This window comes from Hypomesus transpacificus, chromosome 3, assembly GCF_021917145.1.
Source record: "Hypomesus transpacificus isolate Combined female chromosome 3, fHypTra1, whole genome shotgun sequence".
Lineage (NCBI taxonomy): Eukaryota > Metazoa > Chordata > Actinopteri > Osmeriformes > Osmeridae > Hypomesus > Hypomesus transpacificus.
In genome coordinates, this window is record NC_061062.1 from 687258 (window position 1) to 698984 (window position 11727).

An 11727-nucleotide genomic window follows, 5' to 3' on the forward strand; every position below is an offset into this window, starting at 1 on the left:
AAAAAACATCTCAACACAAACTATAGTTTAGTATTAATAAATAAAGCTATGTGAAAAAATAAATAAGCTACTCTTCGGTCCACTATTTTTAATCTACCTTTTTTTACACATAAAAAGAACAAATAACCGCGTAAGCTTTTACAAGTTGCCTCATCACTTCCTTTAAAAGAACATGGTTGTGATCCAACAGGAACCAAATCTACTGAATGACTTTGGAACTCCTCAGTGTAAATATATTCATCTCAGGTTTGGCATCACAAGGGTCTTTGTATTGAGAGACTGGCAGAGTGACGAAAAACGTTCCGCTCCAGAGATTTCCTATTCAATCCCAGTCTTATAATGCTGCATCTTATAATGCTTTTATAAGGTTGCATTTGTCTCTAGGTACATGAGATTGTTAATCAGCAGACTGATGCAACACCATGTTCATTTGAGTGGTTTAACATCTCCAATGTGCTGAATATTCATATCAAATCCTGGATTAGGCCTATATCCCGTCAAGAATTTTGCAGTGAGCTTTAAAAAAACAAACCCTTGATCCTAAGTGGTACATTTCTTGAACATGTTCTGGTGTTGTAATGGTTCATTATTTACAGATCAAAATAGGTTTGACTGGTACGTACTGAAGGGTTAGGGTTCATGTTGGAATGGTTCATTATTTACAGATCAAAATAGGTTTGACTGGTACGTACTGAAGGAGCTGCTGTTCTGGAACAATGGTGACCTGTGGATTATCCTTCTCCAAATCTCTGTTTATCTTAACATTGAATAACACGAGTGAACTTTTTTAACTGGCTAGCAATACATATTGTTATATGAAAAATACATTAAGGCTATGAAAGTAAGACTCTTGCTGTTTATATCGACATTCTGTAGAAATGGCATTCACACGCAGGTTTGTAAATGAAGGTAAAAGACGAGTTTCTTCTATGCTGTAGATGCAGAGAAGTCTGGAAGCATTGCATCTCCCAGTGACACTTAGACTCAGCTCACAGAGCGGTGCTCAGTATGGATGGATACTGACCCACTTCATCTTCAGGTTCTTTGCCGTGCCTGTCGATGAAATAGATGCTGTGTAGAGGATGAAGGATGGACTGTGAGAACATGCAGCACACTGACTGGGAAACAGAGGGAAGTCTGAGGGCAATACTGAATTACAGACACAATCTGCGATGGAGGCAGAAAAGTATGAATGGAATGACAGAGACTGTCTTTGAGACGGAGGCTCTTCAGTGATTGGCTGAGAGAGTTCTTCCTCCTGCAGATTGGGAATGTTTAGTCTGACTGATCATGTTTCTGTTTCTCCATGGAGATCTCCGTAACAACAGAGAGGTGACCGACGACAACACTAGGACTAGCACACATACTGTAGAGATAAACACTAAGAAGCTAAGATGGAAACCACACGTTCTACAAGCGGGGGTTTGGATGAACAGGCTGCTGGAGTCTGCTGGCAGTCTGAAAGAGGCCAGAGTAACTAGCCGCTAGCTGCTGACCCCGGGTCAGTTTGGTGTCAGTACATCAGCTTTCCGTTCAGACAATCAGTAGATCCACTGAGCGCCCGGGCACACAGACCCTCCTGTCCTGTTCTAGAAACCAAACCTGCCGCTAAAGCTTTGCTGTTCCTCCAGCTCAGAGCTCCTGGCCCCAGAGAGGTGAGGGAGCAAGGTGGTACGATCACGGGCAACACCTCCCTGGTCGTCACCCTGGAGATCCTGCTTCTCCACGCTAGGCTAGGTGAGACAGACACACAGCAGAGAGCACACAGCCTCTAAGAGAGGGTCCTCCTGGTCACAGCCAGAGAGAGAGAGAGAGAACCAGAGAGAGAGAAGGGGGGGGGGACCCCAAGGTGTGCAGCCACAACAGTCCACCGTGTCTTTGGCAGATCCCCATGGTAACAGTCTGATAGGAGAGGGGCGGTCCTGACGCTGGGTGGAGTCTGGGGGCTGAGGGGGTTAGCGGTGGCCCTGCCCCGTGCTCAGCTTGGCCCGGGGGATGCTCATCCTGTCTCCCCCAGGAGAGCTCAGCTCCGGGGAGAAGTTGATGATGTCGTTCTTTACGCTCTGGAACTTGTTCTCCTTGGAAGGCTCCATGTACACCACGGAGTTCTTGTTCACGTGCTTCTTCAGGATCACCGTCTGGGAGGGGACAGGAGAGGGATTCCCAGGGCTTTAACTCACATGGATGACTTTCATCAAACGCTGTCTGGCAGGAAGCTATTAATGCGTCCCAGTGCTTTGTGTTAGGACATGCTCTGTGAGTCCTACGGGAGACCGTTAAGAATAAGAATACGAGACACATTTGTGATTTCTATGCCACACTCATGTCAAGGGGGTGTTGCTCTCTGATTTCATGATGGACTTGACATATTTAATTTCGGTTGAAAGTGCTCCTGTCTTGATTAGAGACAACACATGAATCTTGAAGCTTTACAGCCCTGAGAATGGAGTCTAACAGAAGCTGCAGGGTAAGTACCTGTGTCCAGGGTGTTAATCTAGACAGTGCAGAGGCACTGGGGTCTGTAGAGAGGGCAGGATCCCCGTCATGTGTCACGGGTGATGGGCTCACCTTCTTGGGCGCGCTGTAGCAGGACATCTGCACCCACTTCTTCTTGTTGTTGATGAGCAGAGCCACCACCAGCAGGACCACGATGGCCAGGAGGAGTCCTGCCAGTATCCAGGCTGCTGATTGGTAGATAAGGGCCATCTCCCTCTGGTTGGGGTAGCTGTCGCCCAGGTTGGTCTCATCTGTACAGCCAATCAGACAGAATCACAAGTCACAAGCCCCTCCCCCTGCTCAGGACAGCACAGTGCAGGCCAGTGTTTCCTGCTCTAATCAATCTAGATGAAAACAGCTTACAGCTTACGACCTTCCTTACAGTGCAACCTTCCTTACAGTACGACCTTCCTTACAGTACAACCTTCCTTACAGTGCGACCTTCCTTACAGTACGACCTTCCTTACAGTACAACCTTCCTTGGTGTCTGGCAGGCTTCCCTGACCATCACACACCGTCTCCAAATGAATACTAAACGTCCCAAGACTCATATTGTTTAGGCCACATCGATTTAGCATTAATAATTGGGTTTAGCATGTCAGTGGATGCAAACCCCCCCCCCCCCCCCCCGGAATAAAACAAAGCCCAAGAAAGAGATATAGATTAGACAGAGGGAGAGTCACCTGTATTAGCAGCGATGGGGGTGACGGTGGCAGTGGTGATCCAGTGAGCGCTCTTCAGGGTGGTGGTGGGGTGTGTCTTGTGAGCCCTGGTGGACACCATCATAGGCACTGACGTTGTTGTCGTTTCTGTCAACCAGAGATCAGACAAACACAACCATTATTCCTGTTCAGGAATGGCCCATAGACAAATGCAACTTCATAAATCACCAGAAGTTCATGTTTGGCGGTATGTGTGTCGTTCTGGTGTGTTTATAGGAAGTGTCCCCTCAGCTTCCTTCTGAGACAGGAATCCGGAAAAAAGCGGGTAAAAAGCCAAACAAACACAAGATGAAACAGCTCCAAATCAGAAGGAACAATGAGCTCCTGACGATTTCCTGACATCAGAAGCTGACATGGAGCCGTTGGTCTGACGTACAGCAGGAACACGCAGCCCAGACAGGAAACACGTGTGCGTGTTGTGTGCATAGGGCTAGGGAATTTCAGAGCTAGGGAAAGTTAGGGTTATGTCTCTCTGCCAGAGGCTTTTCACCTGGAATGTTGCTGCAAGCTGAACTTCTTTTTAAAAAGAAAAAACTTGTCTCTAAAACTGAAATGTTCTCAACTTCCCCTTTATTCCCACTTACATTCTGAATACTAACTTTCCCATCAACAAGCTGTGCCCTGTCCCAGGCGACGCATAATTATCTGGGAATTTTCCACAGATCTCAGTCTGGCGGTCGGTATTGTCATGGTCAAACTACACATTCAGAATCAGAGCAGTTCCATATATACAGTATAAGCTGAGGTGTTCTCATCAGGTGTCATGTGCAGAACAAGACAGCAGAAGATCACTTCCAGTGTGGCCACGGTGCCCCCCGGGGCCCCAAACACTCACCCAGACAGTGAGGGCAGCACTGGCCCCAGCCCCCCAGGGCCCCAGACACTCACCCAGACAGTGAGGGCAGCACTGGCCCCAGCCCCCCAGGGCCCCAGACACTCACCCAGACAGTGAGGGCAGCACTGGCCCCAGCCCCCCAGGGCCCCAGACACTCACCCAGACAGTGAGGGCAGCACTGGCCCCAGCCCCCCAGGGCCCCAGACACTCACCCAGACAGTGAGGGCAGCACTGGCCCCAGCCCCCCAGGGCCCCAGACACTCACCCAGACAGTGAGGGCAGCACTGGCCCCAGCCCCCCAGGGCCCCAGACACTCACCCAGACAGTGAGGGCAGCACTGGCCCCAGCCCCCCAGGGCCCCAGACTCTCACCCAGACAGTGAGGGCAGCACTGGCCCAAGCCCCCCAGGGCCCCAGACACTCACCCAGACAGTGAGGGCAGCACTGGCCCTTGCGTAGGACGGGAACCCGGCAGCTGGCAGGTGGGCAGCGCTGGGAGAAACACTGCACAGTGCCGTTGCTGCAGGTGCAGCTGGTGCAGGCGTTGGCCTTCCAGGAGTCCCCTGCCCTCAGGACGTCCCCCTCGCTGGAGACGCAGTCCTCCTGCCGCCCCCCCGGGAGGACGGGGTCCTGATGGTCGTCTGAGGGGGGAGACAGACACACGGCCTGGGTTAGGCACGATCTAGTCTGGGTTAGGACCGCTCCAGTCTGGGTAAGGACCACTCCAGTCTGGGCTAGGACCGCTCCAGTCTGGGCTATGACCGCTCCAGTCTGGGTTAGGCCCGCTCTAGTCTGGGTTAGGACCGCTCCAGCCTGGCTTAGGACTGCTCCAGAGCCAACAGCAGAACATGTCCCCCAGCGGAGAGCAGGCCTGCTGGTCTTAATCAGCGAGGAGACATACAGCCTGTCAGGTCAGTGTGACGAGCCGTATCTCTCATCGCTCGCCTTCTGTATCACCGCCTTCCCATGACCCAAGATTTAGTCAGAGTACACACACACACACACACTGCAGCCCTACTGTATACATACATCACAGTGTCTGTCATTTAGATGTGTGTTATTCCCACATTCCAGGCAGCCAAGCCCGTACATATATCAAAGGGCTGCGGCTGACAGTGTGCTATTGTGTGTGAGAGCAAGATGTGCTGATAAGGTCTGGTCTGCTTGTGTTCCCACAAGTCTCCTCTGCGCTCAGGAGCACTCATGCATTTCTAATGGATAGAAGCTCATGCTTGGGGTGATCCTCATGTTTGTGTGTGTGTTTATGCTTGTATGTGTTGGTTATGGGGACAGCTCTACTGCCGTGTAGGCTAGTTATGGATCTGAGCACCGTGAACACATGACCTGCCCGTCCCAACCAGCCTGGACCAGTTTGTTTATGAGGACTGTGTGTGTCTGGCATAAACCTGTCCATTACAGCGCAACATGCCCAGGACTCCACAACCATATGTTCATAGATAACAGACCCAGAAAGAACCACATTTATCCCAGCTTCTTTCACTTCTTGGAGTTATTCCTGGATTTAAGTGCTTTTGATATTATCTAAATTGACCCATCAAGGTTAATATAGTTCTAGAGATATGGTGCCTGATGAGTCCCTGAAAAAGTGGACCCAGGATGAGGGTTGTGCTAGCTACAGTACCTGACTGTGTTAGCCCTGTTAGCTGTGTTAGCTACAGTACCTGACTGTGTTAGTTGTGTTAGCTATAGTACCTGGCAGTGCTAGCTGTGTTAGCTGTGCTAGCTACAGTACCTGGCTGTGTTAGCTGTGCTAGCTTTTGTACCTGGCTGTGCTAGCTACAGTACCTGACTGTGGCAGCTGTGCTAGCTACAGTACCTGGCTCTGCTAGCTGTGTTCGCTGTGCTAGTTACAGTACCTGGCTGTGCTAGCTGTGTTAGCTGTGCTAGCTATAGTACCTGGCTGTGCTAGCTACAGTACCTGGCTGTGGTAGCTACAGTACCTGGTTGTGCTAGCTACAGTACCTTGCTGTGCTAGCTGTGCTAGCTACAGTACCTGGGCAGACATGGCAGCAGGAGTCCTTGTTCCTGGAGGGCGCCGGGCAGAGGGCAGGAGGACACACTTCGGTGTCGCACAGGACCCGGCCCTTCCTGCAAGTGCAGCGAGTGCAGTCGTCCAGGCTCCAGGTCTCTCCCTCCACATACAGCTCCCCGCCCGAGGCCCGACACACCACCAGGTCCATCCCCCCACTACCGGACCATTCATCTGCAGCGGGGCGGGGCGGGGCGGAGCGGGGTGAAGCGGGGCGGAGCGGGGTGGAGCAGAGCAGACAAACAACCAGGCAGTGAGAATAGATAGTATTAAAGTTGAATGAGGTTTGTAAGTCTTAAGTTTTACTTATTTAAGCAATACGCACTTCAGATAAAACATTGGACATGTGGGCCAGTAGTCTGGATGACAAACCCAGCTGCTACTGCAGGTTGTACACATTCTTCTACGTAAATATTTAAACAGCTCGCTGAGTCACTGAATGCCCCCGATGACCCCAGGGTGTGTATGTGAAGGTGTGTGTGAGTGTGTGGGTTCAGGACGTCAGAGAGTGTGATGTCATCTGACTAGCTGGACCCGGAGCTGTCCTCTGTCTACGCATCAGCACTTCTACGTTTGTGTGGAGCAGGTCCAGTCATACCTTCACAGGTGGGGCAGCACTGCTCTGGCCTCACCAGCGGCTGAGGGCAGCTGGGCACGGGGCAGGAGATGAGGACACACATCTCCCGGCCGGCGTGGCAGTAGCAGTCCCTGCAGCCATCGTGCCAGCTCTCCCCCTCCTCGTAGCGCTGGCCGCTGGAGGTCCGGCAGGGGCCGGGAGAGGGGACGGGGGCAGGGGCGCTGCTGGGCCTGGGCCTGCTCTCTGGAGGAAAACATTCACATACAAACGTGAGAACGGCTGAGGAACCTGTGTGAAACAGCCGGCAGGACGTTGTGTGCGAGGTCAACATGGACATTTCATTAAGAAGAATTATTAATGATAGATAGTAAAACGGGCCTGTGTTATTGTCCTGGGTCCTGTTTCACTAGACGCTAACGAGAGGCCTGCCTCCTCATGCAGGAACAGGACGCCATCTTGAATGTTAGTCCCCCCTAATCCATTTACAGCTGGGCCACAAAGAAATACAGTTAAATCATGTCCCTAAGATTTTTGGCATCGGACTTGATAGCCCAAAATACAGTCTTTGCTCTTGAAGGACACGTTGAGTTTATAAAAGCCCAAGACTGCCAATAACTGGGCCCGCTATGTGTTAAAGCCAGCCTGGCTCATCCTGTAATTCTGGGGGAAATATAGAGCCTTGGGGTTAGGGTGCAGGTGTCAGGGAATATTCCTGGGGCAGGAGTTAGGGTGTTAGGGTCTCTTCTCCCTCAACACGTTTTATACACGGGTAGAAAAAACCCTGAAAACCTTTTAATCTGTAAATATTTTAACAGTCCTCTGGGTAACTGATCCAAGAGTTACAAAATAAGGTAAACAGGGATTCTCTGGAATAGACGAGAACGTGTGTGTGGGTGTGTATCGTGTGTGTGTGAGCCGATATGGACCCACTGCACTCGCGTCTCACTGTGCAAGCAAACTAAAAATATGTCTGAGGCTGAAATATTTATAATATTGCTCAAAAACAAAATAGACACATCAAATAGAAGTGGCAGAGTATAAATAATCCCTCCACAAACTTTCTTGAACTTTTGTGGTTTGGGAATCGAATAAAAAATTCAAACGCAGGCTTAGCAATGGAACTAAATAAAAACAGTCAAAACAACCATTCATGAGCTAAAGGTCAAAGCTGAAACATGGTGGGTGAAAGTCAGCGAAACCCAGCCATCACAGACTAATCCACTACTCACACTGAATCCATGACACAGAACACCCAAACACACACGCTCACATACACTTAGAATATGTGCAACTGGAGTGGTGAGAGTGCGCGAGGGGAGGGTTATTGATGCAGACCAGATGAGCCTGTTACTCTAACACAAACATACACAGATATGTGGACCTGTAGTGGTGTGACAGCAAGGGGAAGGTTACTGCTGCGGACAGGTGTGTTACCTTTACCCATACACACGTGAGAGTGTGTGTGTGTGTGTGTGTGTGTGTGTGTGTGTGTGTGTGTGTGTGTGTGTGTGTATGTTACCTTTACATGTGCAGATAGAGCAGCCCCTCTTGCTGAGCAGGTAGCCGTGGTTACAGAGCAGCTCACAGGAGAAGGGGGGGCAGCGCACACAGCGGCACATCTCACAACCGTGCTTGTTCCTCCTGGGGGGCATCATACACCACACACACACACAACACACACACACCATACACACACACACCATACACCACACATTTCAGTATTGCCCTGTAGTGGGATCTACCAACATTTATAAACCTACATCAGTGTACTTTTCTAACTGATCTTTCGAGCTGCAGAGATCTGCCATCAGGCCATCAGATAGACAAAGGCAGCTTCTGACCCTAGTCTGATGTGAGACGACTAGGAACTGGATTTAGAGACTTGGATTTGCTAGAAGTATCATAAAACGTCTTATATATCAAATATAGAAGAACGATATGGTGATATATCATGGTAGTTCTACAGTGTTTCCCACACATAGACTGATTTGTGGCGGTGCGCCACAGAATCAACACCGGCCGCCACACATTGCGTTTTGTAAAAAAAATTTTTTTAACACCATTTAGGTAAAAACACGCAGCGTATACGTTCAGCTGCATTTCCTTTCCCTGCTCTCCCTCCGTCTCTTTCACGCACGCGTCTTTCTCATATACACACACAGTCACTACGTCAGCACACGTTAGCAACGATGCATACGCCGTTCTAGTAAGACCGACAGCTACATCAGCGAGCCTTCAGCATTAGTGCCGTAGCTAAAGGTCTAGGAAAGTTGAGGCTACTTTTCGCTAGGCACCGACGGACATGTCTTAATCGAAGGTTCCCCTTCGTTCTTTTGGTGAGAAGTTTCAAGAGCTAGCTACTTACCCGGCGTCATGGAGCCGACCAGTTAAATAGTTATTTAGCACCCTGTATGCAGCGTCGCTACCTGCATATGCAGAAATTATTTGTTTGTTGTTGTTGATTTTGTGAATTATTTCGACCCCCCCTCCCCGGTCTGACATGAAACAATGCAGAGACAGCAGAGGCCTGCTCTGTGTACATGCAGAGACAGCAGCTCCACCAGAGGCCTGCTCTGTGTACATGCAGAGACAGCAGCTCCACCAGAGGCCTGCTCTGTGTAAAGGCAGAGACAGCAGCTCCACCAGAGGCCTGCTCTGTGTACATGCAGAGACAGCAGCTCCACCAGAGGCCTGCTCTGTGTAAAGGCAGAGACAGCAGCTCCACCAGAGGCCTGCTCTGTGTACAGGCAGAGACAGCAGGTCCACCAGAGAGGCCTGCTCTGTGTACAGGCAGAGACAGCAGGTCCTGCTGTGGGTAAAGGTGGCGTGTGGACCGTCAGGCCTGCTGGCTCGGCACATTCCAGCGGGTCGAGCCGAGCTCTTGCTGCTGTCAGCTCGCATGATCACACAGCGAGGAGGCAGAGCTAAGTGCAGCTTAGTGTCCTGCCTCAGGCGCCGGACTGTCAACACAAACACACCTTCTGACCCTTTGGCCACGCTGGTCACCTCTCTCTCTCTCTCTCTCTCTCTCTCTCTCTCTCTCTCTCTCTCTCTCTCTCTCTCTCTCTCTCTCTCTCTCTGTCTCACCCCTTGCACATTCTCACCCCTCTCTCTCTCTCTCTCTTTCTCTCTCTCTCTCTCTGTCTCTCTCCCTCCCTCTCTCTCTCTCTCTGTGGTGCTCTGTCAGGCAGGGCTGCTCTGTCAGGACAGAGATCAACTCTAAGTCTGCTTGTTTCATTCAGACTACAGTAGCCGGCCCTCAAACAGCAGCTTCTCTTAAAAAAGCTAGAGCCCCTGTTTCCTGCCCCCCCCCCCCCCCCCCCCCCCAGACCCAGACAGTCAGGGCTTATCTCCAGCCCCCGGGCCCCAGCCCACAGCCCACAGCCCCCAGGCCCAGTCTCCAGAAGAACCCCCTCCACTGTGCTCCACTCATCTCATAAAGAAGCTTTTGTGCCGATGAACTGTTTTTTGATCGTTGTTTTGAGACGGAAAGATGATTTATGAAATGAAAGTGCTGCCGGAGGACAGAGAAATTGAGCGGAGCTCTTCCAGATGTGTGATTAAGTTAAACAGCCCAGGAGGGGGAGGGGGGAGGGGGGGAGGGGGAGGGGCTGAGTCCAGCCGGTGACTCACACGTATCCGTAGGGACAGGTCTTGGCACAGGTCAAAGGTCGACACGTGGGCACTCTGCACTCGCACACCTCGCACCCCAGTTCGTCCTTCTCGTATCCCATGGGGCATTGCAGGGAGCAGTACCTACCCAGGTCGGGGCAGGAGTCATCTGGAAAAGATAACACACAGGTCATCTGACCGGACACGCCCATCCGTCATCACCATGGTTACCACAGATCCTGTCAGCTGAGTATTCCGCACCACTGCAGGCAGTAGTCATGGAGACCCTTCTGCCCTGTGAGGGAGGTGTGTGTGAGAGAGGAGACTCACTGGTGATGCAGTGGCAGAGCAGGCAGCCGTGGTGGTCCTGCTGGAAGCCGAGCGGGCAGTCTGGGGCGGACAGGGAGCAGTGCTCCAGCGGGGGGCACACAGCTGGGCTCAGGGTCTCATAGGACGGCTCTGAGGGGGGGGACATCTACCATGAGCTCAGCGGTTAGAGCATCTGACTGCTCATCAAAAAGTTGCAGGTTCAAACCTGCAACTCCCTTGCCCTGGATAAATACATTGTTAAATACATTGTGTGTGTACATTGACAGTAGCCTGGAGGAGAGACAGACATGGGCAGTCAGAGCAGGGCAGGCTGGGCTCTGAGCAGTACAGTAACAGGTACTAAACAGGTTTCATAGATGCTCCACGTGTACAAACCCACAACAGCACTTTGGAGTGGAAGTCCCCTCCCTCCCTCCCTCCCTCCCGCTTCTTGTCAACACCACGCCACGTTCTACCCAACGAGCTGTAACTAATTAGAAGCACAAAAAAGTTATCCATTCCAATTAAGAGGACGCCTGGCCGGGCCCTGGCAGGGTGACCTGGGGACCCCGGAGACTGACCAACGCTTGTGTGTGTGTATAGTCCCTGTGTGTGTGTGTGTGTGTGTGTGTGTGTGTCCGTGCCTTCACAGAAGGGGCAGCACTCTCCAGGGATCTTGACAGGGTTGTGGCAGCTTTGCTTGCAGGCCATGGCGGTACAGTGAGGCTCTCCATCCACACACTGGCAGAAGGTGCAGTCATCCTCCTTCCAACGCTCCTCGTGGGCCCGCAGCACGTTGTTCACCCAGCAGCTGGCCTCCGCACTGTCCAGCGCCAGCAGCTCCACGTCTGGGGGCACACATCAATACACACACACATGAATACACACACACATGAATACACACACACATGAATACACACACATTAAGAGAGAGAGGAACCTGGTCCCCCACCAGGACCAGCGGAGGCTCAGGATGACAAGAGCCAGACCAGGAGAGGCTGTTAGCTGGCCTCACTGTGGGGAAGGGATGTGTGTTAGCTGGCCTCACTGTGGGGAAGGGATGTGTGTTAGCTGGCCTCACTGTGGGGAAGGGATGTGTGTTAGCTGGCCTCACTGTGGGGAAGGGA

The 11727-nt window shown here is 51.5% G+C and overlaps 1 protein-coding gene across 1 annotated transcript; it reads right to left on the reverse strand.

Moving 5' to 3' along the window:
• Positions 1 to 1848: 1848 nt before the first annotated feature.
• LOC124488149 (cysteine-rich motor neuron 1 protein-like) lies at positions 1849 to 11524 on the reverse strand. Its single transcript, XM_047050686.1, has 10 exons — positions 11245 to 11524; positions 10622 to 10750; positions 10313 to 10460; positions 8199 to 8320; positions 6701 to 6922; positions 6067 to 6276; positions 4478 to 4693; positions 3180 to 3305; positions 2569 to 2747; positions 1849 to 2138 (listed from the first exon to the last, which is right to left on the reverse strand). The coding sequence occupies exons 1-10, from the start codon at positions 11309 to 11311 to the stop codon at positions 1956 to 1958; spliced, it is 1602 nt and encodes a 533-aa protein (XP_046906642.1). The 5' UTR covers positions 11312 to 11524; the 3' UTR covers positions 1849 to 1955.
• Between the last annotated feature and the right edge of the window lie 203 nt (positions 11525 to 11727).